The following is a 19,797-nucleotide window of genomic DNA, read 5'->3' as shown; positions in this document are numbered from 1 at the left end:
AAACCCTGCTGTGACTTTTAAGTGCTGTCTTTTGCTGGCTAAATACAAAATTTTATACAGGTATAAATATACATATATTCCACACTAAAAAGTCACTTAACAAAACCACTATCGAACCATTTCATTCTTCTCCCAACATGCAACAGACGAATGAATCTCAAGATAGGGTTTAACAGTCTTATTTCTGCAAACTTTTAATTCCCCACAGTTTCCTTTCAAACACTCACCCTAGTTCATATACAAGTCTATACTGCTTTACTGTACCCATTTCATCGTAACTTTCCTGACCTTTATTTCAGTTCCACACTGGTTTAACATGCCACCTTTAGGAGATTTATGCACAGGGTGCAGCATCTGTCACCACACACAATGCCCAAAATTGGCATGCGTTGCCATTTGCTTTCTGTATTACTAACATTCTGAGAGACAGCAAGCATGCTGAACATCCACATATTGCAGTGTTCCCCAAGCCTGAGCACTAATTTTATTTATTTTTTTAAACAACTGGCAACAATTTAATAATCCCTTCTACTCACTTAATTATTTTCCACAGGAATTAGATACAGAAAACTATTCTCACTCAGTTCCGTACCCGAGAGAAAGAAAGACTGCATGAAGCTGGTTTCAGCAGTGAGAACTGCACTGTAAAAAAACTTGAAAAAGGAGCCATCAGCATGCTTATTGTGTGATTATAATTAGAACTTTGGAAAAATTGCCCAAGTATAGTTCCAGACATACATATGGGAAGCTCTAAGCTGAAATAATCATGACATTCTCAAAAGAGAATGTACAAGAAAACAGAGACGTTCTGATTAAATTCCAAATTGCAGTTCTGAAGATATCAAGCACTATTAACTTAGCATCTAACGGGCAATGAAGTTCTGAGGGGGTTTTTTTGCCTGTTTTTTCTGTTTAATATTTTGCATGCTGCTTTTTACTCAAACGAAACTGTTATGCACAGAAATAACACATCCATACAAACAACTGCAACAGGGAAGATACTTCAGAATCATTACTATTTTCTTCATATCATCTCATAAGTGCTCAAGAAAGGCCCACATAGTAATGAAATCTTCACACTGATACAATCTGCTTTTTTAAAAAAACCTCCAGCTACCTTGGAAAAATTTGGATGTGAAGAACTTGATTTCTCAAGCACATTAAAATGCACATGGAAAGGGTCACTATCTACCTGGGCTAAGCATGGAACACCAAGCAAATCAAATCAGAAGACAGTTAGAGGGTCACACCTCAAAAGACTCAGATTATTTTAATAAATTATTTCGGAGCAGTTGTAGCCTTTTACTTTTCCTGGTCTACTTGCAAGAAATGTTGGGATATTATTAGGATATATGCTGTGACTAGACAGTGAGAATGTTTCCCTCCACGAAGGAAACACCACTGGCCTGCTTTCAAACCCCCCTGAATGCTCAGGCTTTAACTACAATTTGGCTACAGAATGGGCATCACTTCATTATAGATTGCCCTGAAAAAGAAAAGAGACCAAAAATTCATTAACTGCTTATAGTTGGGTTTTTTTCCAGGAGTGGAGGCAAGGAAGTTTTTAGAGGACTGTAGAAGCTAAAAAAAAACTACAGTACTTTATTTTGCCTTTGAAGGTCAGGGAGAAAGAAGGGACAGCCTCTGCTGAACACAAAAAAACATGCCCAGCTTCCATGTGTTCTAATACCAAGCTTAAATGTACTTTTACCAATGTTTCTTCCCACCTCAGTCGCCAGCTTTCCCTGGAGAACACACAGGCGTTAATATAGTGGACTATGACTTTTGTCTAGAACTTACTAGCAATACAAAAGGCTAAGATACCCATGGCACTGCAATAACTACATCTATACCACCTTAAAGTTGTGTCAAAACCTCAGTAGTATTCATTGCTTAAAAACACTGTATAAAGAAAGGACATTAATATTCTCTTATGAGAAGCATGCAGGTCAAAAAAAAATAATCTATATCAAAACATATCTGATCTTTAGTGGAAAAAATATACAGGTTCTCCCCTTCTCCTAAGTATGCTTTAACTTCTAGGAAAAATAATACATTCGAGTTCTGAAAAGTGACAGCAGAGCATTAAAAGACAGAAAGAAATGGCTACTGAAGAATTAGAAAAATGTAGAAAACAAACTAAGATCCTTATCAATTAAAAACGTCCAGGGAGATGTAAGAGGAAAAAGGTAGAAAGAATGGTAAGAAAACAATATTTGAATTAAAAAGCGAACCACCTCACTCCATTATCTTAAGGCATGTATTACTGCCCAAGTTACTCTGATGGGATAATAGGTTTCGAAATGCACAGCTGGCCTGCCCCAAACCCTGTAATGATGAGTAAGATCTGCATACCTAAAGTCCGTTTATGATTTGAAGTATATTTACTGCATGCGAAGAAAGAAATATGGAAAATTCTAAGTAATAACAACAGCAACCTTGTCCGCTGATGGCATTGCAAGTGTAAAGCTAGCTATTTCACAAGGTATTTATCACACTTCCAATCCTGGAGAAGAAGAACACATGCAAGTGCAACAAGGTTCATACTACCTCGCAAAACACAAGCTTTAAACAAATAATATCTGTTTAGAAGGTCCTGTTAGCATTGCTTTGATATAAAACAGAATTCATATCTACCTCTTGTAGGACCCAGAGCGATTGAATGGAGAGATGTTAAAGGTCTCTTCCAACCAGACTGATTCTATGATTCTATGACAAGAGGAAATATCCTCAAGTTGTGCCAGGGAAGGTTTAGATTGGATATTAGGAAAAACTTCTTCACTGAAAGGGTTATTAAACATTGGAAAAGGCTGACCAGGGAAGTGGTTGAGTCACCATCCCTGGAGGTATGTAAAAGACGTGTAGATGTGGTGCTGAGGGACATGGTTTAGTGGTAACTTGACAGCGTTGGGTTAATGGTTGGACTCGATGATCATAAAGGTCTCTTCCAACCAAGACAATTCTATGCTTCTAACAGACAAAGGAACGTATGCAACTGTGGTGTGTTCCAATCCATGTGCGCACAGAGCGGCTCCCGCTTCTCTGCGCTGCTTTCGAGCCATTCCATATTGTGCCAGAGGAACTATTGTTAAGTCTCACAGACGCAGCCAAGTCTGACAATCACCAAAGCACGTTTTCCACGCTGGAATTAACACAACGTGGGGGCTGGTGGTGGGTTAAAATCAGCGTGAAGGCTTATAAAACACAAATACACATACATACAGGTGCCCACGACCAGCCGCGTCGGAAGCACAGACACGGTCCTGACCCCCCCGGCTCCCCGACACCCTGCCGGTGTCACCCCCGCGCAGGCGGGCAGCGGGACGGAGGGCAGCAGGTTGCTCTTACCGGGTCATGCCCCAGACTTACCGGAACGCGTATATATGTATGTATCTATGTTGTATGTATGTGTGTACGTATGTATGTTGTATGTATGTACGTACGTACGTGCACGCTCATACATCCCCCCGCACTGCGGGAGCCCCTCGGGCCCGGCCTCCCCTAGCGACTACCTGCCCGGGCCGCTGCGCCGGGAGCCAGACCCGCGAGCGATTACCGCCTTCGCTCCCCGAGGAGGCTCCCCCGCCGCCCTGCGCCCCGCCATCGCCTCGCCAAGCCGCTCGGAAGGCGCCATCACCTCGCCACGCCGCTCGGAAAGCACCATAGCTGCACGCCCGGCCGATCGCCGCCGCCGCCATACTGGCCCCATCACCCGCTGCCGGCCACGTACTTAGCTGCCCCGCGCGCTGCCTGATGAGAAAGCCACAGCAGCCAGGGACGGTCTGGGGGAAAACTAGGGCGGAAGGGCGAAAACCAGCGGCTGACACTCAGCTGAAACCTCACTGAAACGATCCCACCGCCCCGGCCCCTTCCCACCAGCAGCTGCAGGTAGGGGGTCCAACAGGCAAGCAGCAGAACAGCCCCCGGCTGGGGTCGCCGCAGGACCCCAACGGTCGCTCAGGGGCTGCCCCGCTCAGGGGCCCCTCCTCAGGGGCCGCCCTCAGGTCACCTGGCGGGAGCCGACACCAGCCTCCCCGTGTCGCCTCTTCTGCCTCCTCGTTTGACTGAAGCCTTCCTTGATCTAATAAATGGTTGGCAGACCTAGGCGTTCATCACCTCTTACGGCCTCATTTTTATTTTTTTTGTTGCTGCGTCTTCTTTTTCTGACTATCCTCTGGTTGTTGTGTTTTGGTTTGTTTTTTTTTTTCCCCCCACAAACTTTTCAGCCTTCCCATAGTATTCTTCGCCATGCTTTATTAGGCTTTTGGCCTTAACTTTCCGCTTTCTCCTTTCTTCCATGTCTCTGATGATGCTCTTCATGTTTCTTTGCCTTTGACCTATCATTTTCTCTCGTTACCAAACCCCACATAATTCAATCTGAGCATTGGCGGTCTTTGCCTCTTCTTTTGCTTTTGTGTTGCTGACTGCTTCTGGAGGAAAGCTGGAGATGTTGGCAAGAGAGAATTAAAATAACTAGCCATGCACTGGTACCTCTGTGTTCCCTGTGCGGGTGCCAGCAGCTGGGGGAGTGGGCGATGGAGGCAGCTGGGGGCTCACCAGTGAGGGGCTGGTGCCGGGCCCTGCCCAAAACCAAAGCTCACACGAACACCAGAGTGGCAGCGCTGCCAGGAGCTCAGGGATCTTTCCTAGGAGTTATTATCTCTTTCCCGGTAGTTCCGTTCCCCTTTCACACAGATGAGGTGCAGTGGGCTGTGCGGGACTCCTAGTGGATGGGGGCTCGGTTAGACGTGTCTCCTCACAGACAGCTTTTTCTTAGTGTCTGTGTTGCTGGTCAGAGTGTCAGCCAAGACGTGCTTGCTGTTCCGTGAGTGCTGGTGGCGATTTCATCCAAAGGGACAGGCCAGCTCCAGCAGAAGCTGTTTCCTGCACAGACAAACTTTGCCTGTGGCTCAGGAGGCTCCCCTGTGCCTGATGATAATACTGTCAAACACAGCTGTTACTCCCCTCAACTGCAGCAGTGGAAGCACCAAATGCGCTTTAGGAACTGCTCAAGACCCTGAGCTCGCTCATGCAGCAAGCGCAACAAGACCTGGCAGTTCAGCGTGCTGCACGCACCTTGTACCCTTTGGTGCCGTCCCCTCGGGGCAGGAACCGTCTCCTCTCCTGCACGGTGCCTACCTACCACTGTGGCCATGAGGCATTATCATACCAAGAATGAAAAGGCAGAATGCTAGGGGTTGAATTTTTGCGTTTTCAGAAGAGTTTTTGGGGCAGGGAAAATTTTTCTGGAAACGATGCACAGCAGAATTTTTCCCTCTTATTTTTCTCCTTCCCGTGCAGAAAAACCAGTGGAGCTGTTGGTCTGACTGCTCTCTGCTGCAATATGGACATTTTCATATGCTGCATTACCATTCTTCCTGATGTACTAGTTCCAGTACTAAAGAGTACAGTAATAACAAATAGCTTAATTTGCATTAGTGAGCAGAAGTATTTGTCATACATTCAGGATATAACACAATGATTGCCTTGTACCTTATGGAATAAAAATACACTGAGAAGCTGTAAAGAAGAATTTCCTGTAGTGTGCTGACAGACCAGCTGCTGGCAGAAAATTGATGCAAGACATAATCTTTTAAACAGGATTTTTATCTTATCTTCAGGCACTTTAAGTATGCCCATTCTCACAGCGTTAAGGTACCACATGTTTCAGGACGTAACCCTGACAGTGTCACTAAGGATAAAACCAATTAGTCTCTCAAATTCCTGCAGATATGTTCACTGCGGTATTTATTTCCAGTTCTTCCTTTTGGAAGTAACTGTGTCACGTAGCAAATTAAACTATCTTTTTTAATTTTTTTTAAATTTTTTTTATTTATGCACTGGGTGATCTAATGGAAATGCCACTTTCCGCGCATCATTTACTGGAGAGAAAGAATCTGCCTTGTACAAATTTGTTACATAGAAAAAATATTGCAGCCAGTGAAATGGCTGTTTAGCAGCTCTACCTTGTGACACTGTGACAGCTGGTCAATGCCAGCAGTGTAGGGGTGAGGGTGCTTTGGCTTGTGTCAGTGGGAATTGGTTTATGTACTAGCCAGTCTCTCAGTATGCTGCAGACTGCAAAAGATGGAGAAAAAGTAATATGCAGTCCTGAAAGCCAGTTCCTGGAGTTCGCTACTGGTCATTCAAGATCCAGCTCAAAGAGGGACAAATGTCCTCCTTTGTGAGAGTTGTTTATTACAATTATTTTCCTCCCACCTTCTCAAAAAATGGACCTACATTGTAAGAAAAGACTTTACAAAGGGCTAAATCGTCTTGGGGCAAAACCTTCCAAGTCTGAAAAGTTAACAAAGTTCTGAATTGACTCTGAGTATTTTGGGGGCTTGGGGGTTTTACTTAGACCCTTTTAAAAAAATCTGGTTCCATTAGCTCTGAACTGTTATTATCTTACCTGGTTGAACCCCAAGTTCTCTCCCTAGAACTGGAAATAGCGTTCTAAGTCTCCCCATGTGCCCTGAGCTCCACAGAGGCACAAGAGGCCTGCAAAAGTCTTTGTGTTAGGGCTGGGGCCCCAGAAAAGCACCTAGTGCTAGTGCTTGGCTGCTGGGCAAGAAGCTGGCGTGGGTGATGCCATGAGAAGCTAGAGAGAAAGCAGATGACCCGAGACGCTGGTAGCACCTGGTAAGCGCCAGCATGGCAGGAGGGAGGTACATGTGATGAGGAAAAGGAGCCAGAGGGGTGTTCAGCCCAGAAAGGAGGACAACTGATTGCTAAAACACCATGGTGCAGAGCCACCATTCTCTCTGTGGCGAGAAGCTAAGGTGGAAAAAGCCCTACTTCACAGGTATCCATCAGGCAGCCTGGTGCTTTTAGTATCCCACTGCACCCCTGTGAGACCGTATCTGGTCTGTCCAGCACTGGAATACTTTCAGCAAAGTGATGTTATCAGCTATTTCTTTGCTGTCTCAAGGTAGCAAAAAATCCCATCACATCTGATAACCTACCAGAACTGAAAACAATTACAATAAGCCTGCCGTCTGGGCATGCTGTCATTTACATTTTGGAGCAAACCTTACTTGCTCCATTTTTTTCACCAGTGATAACTGTTTTACTTGGCAGTAAAATAGATTTGGACAAGTATTAGTCATTGATGTGTGAACAGTGCTGCCACTGGGAGGGACAGCAGTGCAGATGGATAATGGACCATTCAAAGGCAGGCTGCCTGCTCCAATGAAGGATGAATAGTGCACTCTAACGCCAGCCGACAAAAATTTCAGAAGAGATGTGATTTCGATTAGGGTTCTCCTATCTTTGAATAATAGCAAAGCCTCAATGTAGCTCATTTGTTTCAGCAAGACTGATAATTTTTACCAACCCATAACATAAAAACTGTGTTTTTTGCCTGGCTCATTGCCTGTGAATCTCTGTTGTTTGAAATTACTCCCCAGTGTATGCTTTCCCATTGTAAAAGCAACGTCAACTAAATGCATTACACTGCTTTGGTTCCTCCTTGGTAGGAACTTCAGATGTCCAAGAAGAAATAGCTCTGAAGAAGAGGAGCTCTGAGACCTGGTGGAGTCAGAAGGACTTCACTGACTTTGGGTCAGCTTCAGCAGGGAAGAGGCCGGTGTCTTCAACAGTTTCTGATAAACAAGTTCCCAAAAGAGCAGAACTGGCTGTTTGGCGTAGGCACTCTGCTGTCCTGGGGAAAATCGGCCAGACCTTGCTCCCAGGGCTCCAGGTGAAGTGAGACAGCACAGGCAGTTGTGGGTGGCCTTATAATGTGGAAGCCTCAGGAGTATTTAGCTATTTAGGAATTAATGCTAAGCAATGCATTTTTAAAAAGGAGTAGGAAGATCCTCCAGGTGTGGTGGAAACAGCTGTGTGCCAGGGAACATTAAACTCCCCCTGGTAAAGGAGACAGAATTTTTTGTGCCCTTCTTGCCTGCCTGGGCCACTCGATAGTGAGGACCCAGGGAGCTTTCAGCCCAGATGCCCCCCTTCATCCCAGACCTTGGTGGCACATGGAAGAGGCCCCATTCCCAGCTTCCTTGCTAAGAGCCAAATCAGCCCTGCTCCACAAACACAGCAGCCACTTGCCAGTGTAGCCTGGGGGAGGGTTGTCAGGGGAAAGCGTAATACATTCTCCATGGAAACCTGCACTTTCACGGTTTGTACATTTGCTTTTGTACATGTTGAGGACTGACGAGCACCATCAAGGATCCTGTTTCAGGAAGGTGTCATTGAAGATGCCAGAGCAAGGCCAGCAGCAGCATCCATGAGGGCATACCTGCCAGATTGCTGCTGCCTTTTACTACCAGAGTGTTTTGGGGGGGTTCTGCCAAAACCTCATGTTTCTCCTCAGCCAGTCAGGAGTAACTGTGGCACAACATCTCCCAGGTGGTCAGTCCTTTGCTCTGTGCCAGGAAAATCAGCTATTTCTTTTGCAAATGCTACCCTTCTGCTCCTGCCTGCAGTTTGGATGGTGTTTCGTTTCCCCCTGTGCTGTGCCAGTCCGTGAAGGCTCCCATTCTGTAAAAAAACCCCAGTATCGCTACAGAGGTGCATTTCCAGGACCAAAGATCATCTGCCAAGGAGGGTGGCAAAGACAATAGAGCTCTTTGCTAATCTAGAGATGCTGCATAGCTGCTGAAACCAGACAGCTTGCAGTAATTTGAAATCTTCAGTGGGTGTCTAATACACCTGCTCACTGAATTGTAGTCAGAAACATTCCTGGCCTGGTCAGTACTCACCCTCTGCCTCTATGCCTCTCCTCCTCTTTTTTTTAGTCCATGGGTCTCACACTTGGCTGATTGCTTGTTTTCTTCTACAGTTCCGGGTGCTCGACTTTTCATATAATTTGGGCGTAAGCATCCGTTTTATGGAGGCAACATGTGAATCCCAGGTGTCCACGTTATCAGGGATATGCATGGCAGAGTTATAGCAGCAGTAGTGGTGCTGCAGCTAACAACGTTGTGTGATGTGGCACCAGGTGAAACCCTTCCGTCTTCCTAATACAAAATTATCCCAGCACACGTACTGCTGCTTGCTCTGCCTCGTTACTCTTCCACTTCTGATATGTAGGAGGTCGGCATGGGCCTTGCAACTGCTGGTTGTGCTCAGAGTCAAGCAGGGAAATGAGCAGGTGCACTGGCCATTCATAACAGTTAACATGCAATTGCACAGCGGTATTGCTAATGAAGCCAAAGGAAAGGTCATAAACAGACTTGCCGTTCTGAAGGTGCCTGGGTATTTCTGCCATCGCCGTTATGAGTCTTTCAGCAATGACGTTCCTTGGTATTTAATTGTTTTGAGATGGCATCTGTGAGTCCCAAAAGCCACTGCCAGGCTTTTAGCAGAGCAATGCGAAACCAGCAGGTAGCTGATTGGAAAGGTTAATGTGACTACTGCCATCATTTCTCTAGTGTTGCTGAGGTACAGTGTTACAAGCTACACATCAATAACCTGCCAAAGTGAAAGCTGGAAATAGATTGAGGCTTTCCTGTGGCCAGCTCCATTAAGGTATACTGAATTCCAGGCAGGACAGAAGATAATTTACATACCTCTTGAAATAGATGGTTTGAAGGCTGTGCAATTGGAAAAGTAGTCAATCAGTTATACAGAGCAATGAACATATATGTAAAGCAGGGCCTGGCAGGCCCAGGAGACTGCTCAAAAACACCTCTCATCCAGGGCAACGTTCATCTGTCGGTACTGCTCCATCTTTTAAAGAAATACGCATTTCCACTGAGATCTAAGTATTGTTGCTGCGTGGCATCAAATGCATCATAGTTGATTTCTGTACGGCAGTAGCCGGAGATACAGGAGTAGTAAACAAAGCCAGTGTTCAACCCTTCACGTTATTTATGTGTTCTCCTTTCCATCGCCGGCAGTAACAAACCATGCTCTGCCTGCCTCACATGGATCATTTGCTAAGCAGAAGGCGGTTATCTCCAAACCAGCTGCTACCGCTCAGATGCACAGTGGACTCCGGCTTTGAAGAGCTGCTGCTGGGCTCCATACTAGCAGCATGGTCAGGGGACATGGACACTTGCTCGGGCAGGGTTAGTGCAGTGACAACACGCTTAACTGATCCAGGGTTTTAGCACAAATCCATTGTCATTATTGTGCTGGCATGAGCAGACTCCAAGAGGAGGAGCTCACAGGGGGTCTGTTCTGATAAGTTCTCCATGAAACTGAGTATCATCTGTTGACAGCTGAGTCACACGTACCCACCCTGCTGCTCCTTCAGGGCAACTTGCTGCTCCTGAGCCATTCTGCTTCCACTAGGTATCATAATTAGTTATGTTAAGGTACCAAAAGCTATAAATACATATCTGAAAGTTTTTGCAGTGAGTGCTATATATCCTGTTATCTATCCTTGGGTGTTCAAATACGTTGGAAAATCTGGACTAGCAGGCTGTATCGTCTACAAACATTGGTAACACAAAATGAAACAAACAAAAAACCGGAACATAAAACTAGCATTGAGCTGAGAATGATGGCATGTTGCCCATGCTCCATGTGAATGAGCGGCTTGGTGGGCACCTGGTGACCAGCCAGGGTCAACCACAGGGCCATTCAGCAGGGCTGGGTGCTGCCTGGGACAAGTGGCTAGGAAGTACTTTCAAGTCATAGCCCAGGCATGCACAAGGCACACTTACATCCCCACAATCAAACACAGCCATGGATGAGAGCTGCCAAAAAACATGGCAGCTGGCTCTAGGAGATGAGGCTGGTGAGGTGGGCTCCCCTGAGGCACCTGTCTCTGCAATGAAAAGGACTGGGGAAGATTCACAGCATGGCAAGAAAGCTGCAACATTCCTAACGCAGTCTGCTGACGTGTTTCTCCTTTTTATCACACCCTACTTATCTGTGTTTTCCACTTTTTATCTCTAATGCTGCCTTACCCACACCATGAGGTAGTACTCCTGGAGGGACCCTGGCTGATGCTGTGATGTGTTTTCACGGGCTGGGACCTCTAGGCAATTAAGAGACTGACTGGAAATCAGTGGAACAACTTCACAGCCACATCCTGTCAAGATTTGATCTAAGCAATTGCACAAAAATTGAGAACCAGTATCTTCCCATCCATAATGCATGCTTTGATTTTCTGCTTGCTTGGCATCCTTCTAAAGAAGCTGTTGAAATATTCCATCAAGAAATGAAGATTTCAGCAGCAGCCTGAGATAGCCCACTTAAGGAGGAGAAAGCAAAGCATGTGAGACACTACATTTTCCTGAAGTCAAGTCCTTTCCTGCTCCGCAACATTCGTGTGACAGATTCTGAACTATGAACAGTCCAACCCACTGATGAGGGCCCGAAGGCCAAAGTGATGTCAGGTATAGTTGTGGGCATTGCTGTCCAGGCAGCTGAACTAGCAACAGCAGCATCTCCTGAAGGCAGAGCTGGAAGCATGCCCACAACAAGACATCACCGCTGAGGCCAATGCGCTCTTTCCAAAAAAGAGACAAACTACAAGGCAGAAATTCTATATTTGTACGGGGCTTTGGGAAAAAAAAGAACAGTTTTTGGAAGCCCAAACAAGAGGAGCTACAGTCTCTGAAGAAAGAAGTTTAATTTCCACGTTGAGAAATTTCACTGGAACTCCCAACTTCAGTTAAAGTAATATTTTTTTTGCAGTGTCTATAGCCAATAATAAAATAACTACTTAGAGTAGCTTTTCTCTCCCCATTGTCACAGGAAGCAACTGGAGCCAGAGTCAGCAAAAGGTAAGCGCATCTCTGTGGACTCGTGAGGAGCTCAGATATTGTGCCTCTAGACACAGTTTTGAAATCAACATCAGACCTTTTGCTTGAGTTTAAGGACTCCTTACTAGGTGATCTCTAAGGCAGAGAGGGGACATACATCTGCCTAGTGCTGGCCTCGTATGGCTCTGGGAGCACTTGGGGTCATCACTGCTATGTTCAGGTGGGAACAGGTTCCTGCGTGAAAGCAGCGAATACTCAGTACAAGATCCCTGGCAACCTCCAGAGGTTCCCTGTTTTGCCTCAGGGGTTTATTTCAGCTGTGGGTCTCTGAGCAGCTATATGAGATTGCCTTGAATCAGCTCTTAAGGGATGAGAACGCTTCAGGGAAAGGAAGGAGTAACGCTCTCATTCAGCCTGTGTTGTGGCCCCTCCTCATTTAGTCACTTCACCCGCTCAAGGGGTGCAGCGCAGGCAGGCTCACACACACCGTTTTGGAGAAACACTGCAGAGGACTCCTCTGTGCTCCCAAACCCAGAGCGGGGTTGGTCCATGTAAATGCCTGCAGTTGCCAAGCAAACCTGTAAAGCTCATAAAGTAAAATCTAGGTGAAACCTGTTTTCCAGAAGACCCTTTTGGCAGCTACTAATTACTAATCTCATCCACATCACCCTAATCACAGAATCACAGAACGGCAGGGGTTGGAAGGGACCTTTGGAGATCATCTAGTCCAACCCCCCCTGCCAGAGCAGGGTCACCCAGAGCAGGTTGGACAGGAACGCGCCCAGGTGGGTTTGGAATATCTCCAGAGATGGAGACTCCACAGTCTCTCTGGGCAGCCTGTGCCAGTGCTCTGCCACCCTCAAAGTAAAGAAGTTCCTCCTCATGTTGAGATGGAATTTCCCATGTTACAGTTTGTGCCTGCTGCCTCTTGTCCTGTCGCTGGGCACCACTGAAAAGAGTCTGGCCCCATTCTCTTGCCACCTGCCCTTTAGATACTGATAAGCATTGATCAGGTTCCTTCTTAGTCTTCTCCAGGCTAAACAGATCCAGGTCTCTCAGCCTTTCCTCATAAGAGAGATGCTCCAGTCCCTTGATCATCTTTGTCTTAGTCCCTTGATCATCAATCTCCTCTTTGTCTCTCCATTATTTTTGCTATATCTGATAGCACTTGCCAGGTCATTCCACTCACCGTCTGCACGTGCAAAATATTAGTGTGTTCAGAGTTGGGAAACTCCTCCACTGTTTCCAGATTTGCTCCTGCAGGAACCAGATCTAGTTGGAACAGCTCTGTTGGGGGGATGTAGACTAGATGATCTCCTGAGACCCTGGGCAAAATTGCTTTCCTTCCAATTGAAATTATTCTAGTATTAGTTAAGAATGAAACTCAGTGAGCTGGATTGTTTCCTCAGCTGTTGTTCTGTACCTGTGTACCAAAGTCCAAAAGAGGAGGGCAAAATGTGGAGAAATATTGCAAATTGCTCTTTGGAAGGAGCAGGATGGAGACAAGAGGGAGAAGGCTGGCAAGGCCAGTGCAGAGGTGGACGGTTGCTTTGGAAGAGGACCTGACATGCTCAGAAAGCCTGTCAGGGCCACGCAGTGGCTTCACAGGCTGCTCCCACCCTGGATGGCAGTCGGTCCTCCCATGCTGTCAGCTAGGAGGACACTAGATTGAGATGAATGAAAAGCACTCGCACGAGAAAAGCAATATTAGTTAAAACGTCTTATCATACATTTAGCTAATTACTAAGCGAATTGCTTTAATGCTACACAAAATACGCAGCTGTGTTTAATGAGCTGCTAAAACGCTCTCTGAGCAAACTTTAATAATATCACTACTCTCACCGAGGAAAATTGCTGCAGGGGAAAATGCATCTGTTCACACCTAAAATGTTCTGAGTGACAGCTCGATGGCTATTATCTTTAGGGCACATGGTCGTCAATTTCAGTAATATGGAATGTTAAAATATTTATGCTTATCACTAGTGTGCAGCCTCCAGGGCAATCCCAGTCGAACTGGTGACAGAGAAAGCAATTCCAGGATAGGTTAAATAAAGTCAACCCCTGCTTCTTTCTGCTTTCTGTCATAGCGCACATTTCCTCAGCCTCAGACCTGGAAACCATCTCACGCTTTCCCTGGGACTCTCTCCAGCAGCCTACATCCCTTCCATGATGAATGCCCCAGCTCAGACACAGCTCTCCAGCCCACAGCAAACAGCAAAAACCTATTGACTATACACTTGCAAGGAGGACAACTGCCTGTGACACACAGAATCACAGAGTGGTTTGGGTTGGAAGGGACCTTAAAGATCATCTAGTTCCAATCCCCTGCCATGGGCAGGGACACCTCCCACCAGACCAGGCTGCTCAAAGCCCCATCCAGCCTGGCCTTGAACACCTCCAGGGATGGGGCAGCCACAGCTTCCCTGGGCAACCTGGGCCAGTGTCTCACCACCCTCATAGTGAAAAAGTTATTCCTGATATCTAATCTAAATCTCCCCTCTTGCAGTTTAAAACCATTACCTCTCATCCTGTCACTACACTCCCTGATCAAGAGTCCCTCCCCATCTTTCCTGTAGCCCGGGATTTAGTATACAGTACACTGTACTTTAGTGTGCATCCCAGTATGAGGTGTGCCTTCTCCATGACAGCATAGTTGCCTCCTGTTTGGCTTGTGATTGACTGTGGCTCAGGTCACCTCAGTAGCTCTCCAAGCTTGCACATAACTCCAACCCAAGTACAGCCCTTCACTCACCTTTATTGACTTGTATCTCCAGTTTGTCAAGAGTAAGCTCCTGGAGCTGCTGCCTTGTACCTTTGCTCTTACAGTTTGAGGAAAAAGAATCAAGCACAAATGAAAGTTATGAACTAGAAAAGTTTACATACTTCAGATTAAAACATAGACTGGTTCTCAGAAGTCCTACCATAAGCCAGCATCCATCAGGCTGGTTGTTAAACCAGTCTAGTAGATCCAACAAATCCTCTTTGCTGTGTTCATACCAACTTTGTGGGTTGAATGAACTGGTACATATGCTGATTATCTCGTCCTAACTTCAGTGTCCTTTCCTAAACAAGCTGCACCTTCTATATGGTTTCAGGAAATGGGAAAATGACCAGCACAGAGGCAGGCTATTAGCCTCGAAGTGCTCACATGAGACATTATTGCTGCTTCCTTCAAAGCAGCAGCTGCTGACCCCAGGCACCCCAGTGTCTGGTATGCTCTGGTCCTTCTAGAACATGCTCCTCTGCCATGGCAAGAATAGGCTCACTCTTATTAGATGCACTGTTGCTTCCCAAGTGCTTCCCGTTGGCTTCCCATTTTATGTGCATTCACATTCAGGCACGTGAGACAGATTTCCAGTGCTGATTTAACAGGGAAAGTACAAAAGCCTCCCTCACCATGCTGTCCACCATCACCTCAGCCCTTTCCAGGTTCAGAGTGCCCCAAATGTTGCCCTGGCACGCCTATGATGTCCCTACACATATGGTCAGGCAATCCTGCAGTCACCAGGGCATGGATTGGGTGACTTAAGTTTTGAAGATGGTCTCCAGTCTCCATCCTGTAGTCCCCTGTAGTTAAGACAGTCTTGATTTGTGGGCCCAGCTGCGTGGTGGAGAGGGGCAACATACTGACAGTGTTTTTCTGAAAACTTGTGCCAAGAGTCTTCTGCTGCTTCAGAGTGACTTTCGGTATCGTGATGGGTTGAGACAACCTGAAACACTCAGAGATCTGAGAACACCTTGAGATGCATTTGTTTATCTTTGCTTAGAAGCAGCCCAGTCACTTGGGAAGATAAGTTTCAGAGATGTTTTCAACGTCTATAAACAAAGCCAAATATTTTGACTGTGGCAAGGTAGTGACTGCCTTGCACTACAAATACAGTCAGAAGCAGGTTCTGCTGAGCACGTGATCAGGCTGATGGATACTCAGTCTCCCTGCTATTTCTTGCCTCATTCGGAATAAAGAACCAATCCTCTGAGTATGAATTGTGAACACATTAGTCTATTTTGTGCTCAGGAAATGTTTTAGTCTTTTTCTTTTCTGATTTTCAGAACACCTCAGAAGAAGCAAGTGCAAACATTCTTGCCTGTATCATTTATTGAGGAAAGAAAATATTAGCTGCCGCAAGAGCTATATCTTAGCTATGCAATTACGCTTATGGCCTGTCATCTGCCACTAATGCCTAGGGGAAAAGAGCAGAATTATGCTGAAAAAGAAATAAAGCACCTGTGTGCCAGGGAACTCCTGACTCGGCTTGCTCAGCAAGCTCCATCTCTTGATAAACATTCTTGTTATGAGGTAGTTCTGGTTTATGGCTCTCTGCTCGGGTTTCAATAGCTCGCCTGTGAGTAAACGCCACAAACATCGATGCTTGCAACCTAAGACATTGCTTCACCGCATGCCTCTTCCTCTGCCCTGCAGGAGCCCTGGCCCCAGAATTACAACCTGCTCAGCACCAGCTCTTTCGTCTCAAAAGCAGAGAGTATAGAGTCAGTTCAGCAATTTCCATCCAGGCCAGAAATGTCCCACCTTGCCTTCTATATCATCCACCCTCTGCATTAAAATTCCATGCTGAGTCTCCACAAAGAGCATAAACATATTTTGGAAATATACGTGGGGTCATGAAATCCCACTTCATACTCTGCATTTTTTAGTTCGCTGCTTTAAAGGAGGCTCACAAGATATTTTACTGGCTAAGTTACTGGATGGGAAATGGCTTGTGGACGGAGCTAAGAGCTTTCTGGAGATTTTTTTCCAAAGCAGGCAAGTCTCCTCTGAGCCTCCTTTGATCTTCAGTAACAAGACCTCCCAGGAGACTTACAGCTCTTCCTGGCTACTGCCAGCCTAAAGAGAACAGTATTTTTCTCTCTTTTTTCTCTTATTGCAGCATTTTGCCTTCTGGGCGCAGCTTCCCTCCATAACAACCCGATTTTACTTGTCGTTAAAAACAGGGAGAGATGGACTAGAGAAAAAAAACAACCACCAAACCACCAAAAATTGAGGCCAGCCAGACCTTTGTCAAAGCAGAACTAACCTGGAAGGAGATGAAGGATGAGAATGTGTCCCTAATGAGGCACACGGAGGGAAGAAGAGCCCCAGGTTCGGGAAGGTTGGGGCAAACCAAATGTCAATGTCGTGAAGGAGAAAAGATGGTAAAACTTGACCCATTTGCTCTGGTGTCTCCCTCTGCACAAGTGCTCTGGGTCTGATAGCCACCAGCATGGCTATTTGCCACCTAGAGGAATCCTGGTATCATTCTGTTCTTCCGAGTCAGACAAACAGCGCACTGGAAGGCAGAGCTGAGCAGCACAAAAATGCCCTGGAAGGGAACTTGTGAAAAATAGGTTTATTCTGAGCTCCGGGACAAAACGTGTGATTGAGCCAGCTCCTTGATCTGTAAAGCAGGCATCTGTGCCCAGCAAGCCAGGTGCTGGAAACGTACAGTACAGGCTCTGTGAAAAAGAGCATTTAAAAATGGACAGCTGTTCTTGGAGATAAGGCCAACATATATATGTATGTATGTGTGTATATATATTTATGTATAAATATGTACATGTCTGTGTTTGTGTATATATAGGTATGTATACATACATAGGCATGTACACATACTCACATGCAGAAATAAATTGATGCTCTGGAAGACCAGAATCTCAGCGTGCGGTATTCTTCTCTCCCTTCTCCTTCTCCTTCTCCTTCTCCTTCTCCTTCTCCTTCTCCTTCTCCTTCTCCTTCTCCTTCTCCTTCTCCTTTTAATGAAACAGACTGAACAGACTCGGAACTATGAAATGAATGCTCATTTCTGGCTAAGGACCAGGCGGCAGAGCAGAAGGGATCTCTATCCATGTAAGTATTTAAATATCCCAGCTTTCAGGGGCAAGGCTCAGGAGTTTTGAACACAGAGAATGGTAGATTGCCCTACCTCGAGAAGCAATTCCCAGGCTGACCTTCCAGCAGGTTTCTCCAGCATTGTCTCAACCTGACACTGGGTTGCTGACCGTATTAACGCTTAGGTGGAAGTATTAAAGATTAAGTGGAAGGTAAATGGTGAGATGTACTTCAGCCTCCACAACCTCTGAAATGCATTTTCTGCCCAGCATAAGAGAAGCTTTTTGGTAGGTTGTTAAAAGAAAATATAGGCTCACATTAGTGGTCAAAGGAAGGTCAGAGTCTCTGACATCTGCTGGTTTGCTCTTCCTGTGCTCAAAAACAGTTACTTACGGGGAGAATCTGCAAAATGCCTAGGTGAGGCATTCTCCTTCCCCACAACCTCTGAAAAGTTCTCTGCGCAGTTGGACCCAGTTCCGCCACAACTGTTTCACCACGTAACTCCACTAGTGCTGGGGGGAGCAGAGTGCTTAAAATCTGTGCTTAGGCCTTTAAGAAGCCCTTGAGTAATTTGCCCATCTTTTAATCAAGACCAAAATCCTTTGAAAGACCTAGAAAAAACGAAAGCAAAAGGCAATACTTCATCCAGTCACTAAAATCAAAGTTAGTAATAGCGTTTGAAGGAAGAGGGCAATGCCGGATGAATATATCCAGCTGTAAACAGCTGTACCCATTGCACAAAAAAGCATATCTGGGAAAAAAACCCAACCCAACAAACAAAACCACACAGTGGCTAGAGCAATGCCTCAGTCCTGGCATTCACAGATCAGTGTGTTTTGGTTAGAGACATTTCAATGGCAACAGAGAAGTCAGTACAGGGGTTAAAGAATGAAACACATCATCACAAGCTCTTATTCTGCAGCCCAAGTTAAGAATATGGCACTGGGCTGTGTGCCAGGACCCCGTCACACAGTAACACTGACCAAAGTCCTAGTTAGAGCTAACTGGAAAGGTTTAGACCAGGCAATAACCCCTAAGAACACGCCTTTCTGCCAAAGCAGAAAAACCTTCTAAGGACTGCATGGTTCTGCCAAAGAAAAAAAAAATTGCAGTGAAAATGTTTTTCACTTCATTTTGGAATACTTTGTTTCATCTGTTATTATTTCCTGATTTTGTTTTTAATATTCTGACATAGTGGAAAAAAATGTGGTTTCAATATTCTTATGGGAAAATGCCATGGTTGAAAATGTGTATTTCTGAGACTCTCCATTTTATAGGGAAATGGATTTTTCACAGTGCATGCTGGAACAGGGACCAGAGTGGCTGGGGGATGGCCATCCTTGCAGGTATTCAAACCTCAGCTGAACATGGCCCTGAGCAACTCCATGTAATTGGACCTGCTCAGAGCAGGGAGCTGGACTTGAGCTTTCCAGAGCCAAGCTATGTTATTCTGTATTCTGCGATGTATGGGATGGGAAGAGGCTTGCTACAGCACAGGGGAATGAAAGCCTAAGAAAAGATATTTTTTTTCTCCATTTCACTCTCTTCTCCACAGAAAAGCACGAAGCGTACATTAAATTTCGAAAACCTAAAAATATTCCAAGGCATTCTCTCATATGGCAAAAGGGTGGTGGGGTCATTTGGTCTTCCTTTTTTAATACAAACTTTTTTTCCTTTTCAATCTAACATCAAACAGCTCCGGTTTGAAGCCAGACCTGAAGGATTTGTCCTCCCTGGGCCTGGCCTACTCTTGCAGCGGTGCGATGCTGCAATCCAGGCGGAAACTTCACAGCGCTGGGTGGAAGGCGCACAGCAGGGACCCACAGCAGCATCGGCTTCCCTGCCTCTGCTTTTCCCACTTGCTTTCTCCTCAGATCCAAACAGGATTCTCTGCCTCTACAGCAGGATCAACACGTGTTCCCATCCTTTCAGGTTCGAGGCAACTTCCTTTTAAGGGAATATTTATAGTGTGTCCCACATGGCACCAGCTGGGAGGCATTGCTCTGGATCTAAGTGCTTTTGCCCAGTCCAAAGAGCTGTTCGTGACTTTGGGTGCCCCTAATGCCATTCATTAACTTCAGATTTACTAACCTTCAAATAGTTTCTACTTCCTCCATGAGAGAGACGTTAGCACTGTAGAAAAAAGCAGCTCATGACGTTGCAATCAACAACTGTTACGGGAGGCGGAGAATAAAGTTCGCACAGACAACATTAAATCTGTTACCTGCTAAATCCTGAGTACTTGATTTTTGCAGTGGCAATCATTTTCCTTTAATGTTGTTTCCTGTTATGTATTTTATT

General features: G+C 45.7%; 1 protein-coding gene across 1 annotated transcript in view; it reads right to left on the bottom strand.

The window, feature by feature from the left end:
* The window catches only part of MRPS5 (mitochondrial ribosomal protein S5), a 58,423-nt gene extending 54,686 nt beyond the window's left edge, over window positions 1–3,737 (bottom strand). Inside the window, exon 1 of the mRNA XM_063328312.1 lies at window positions 3,638–3,737. Within this exon, the coding sequence (XP_063184382.1) occupies window positions 3,638–3,698 (61 nt within the window). The 5' untranslated portion in view covers window positions 3,699–3,737. The remainder of the gene's footprint in view (window positions 1–3,637) is intronic.
* Between the last annotated feature and the right edge of the window lie 16,060 nt (window positions 3,738–19,797).

The sequence above is a fragment of the Chroicocephalus ridibundus genome, chromosome 3 (genome assembly GCF_963924245.1).
Source record: "Chroicocephalus ridibundus chromosome 3, bChrRid1.1, whole genome shotgun sequence".
NCBI lineage: Eukaryota > Metazoa > Chordata > Aves > Charadriiformes > Laridae > Chroicocephalus > Chroicocephalus ridibundus.
Note: the sequence above shows the minus strand (reverse complement) of the source record. Positions and strands in the feature narration are given on the sequence as shown.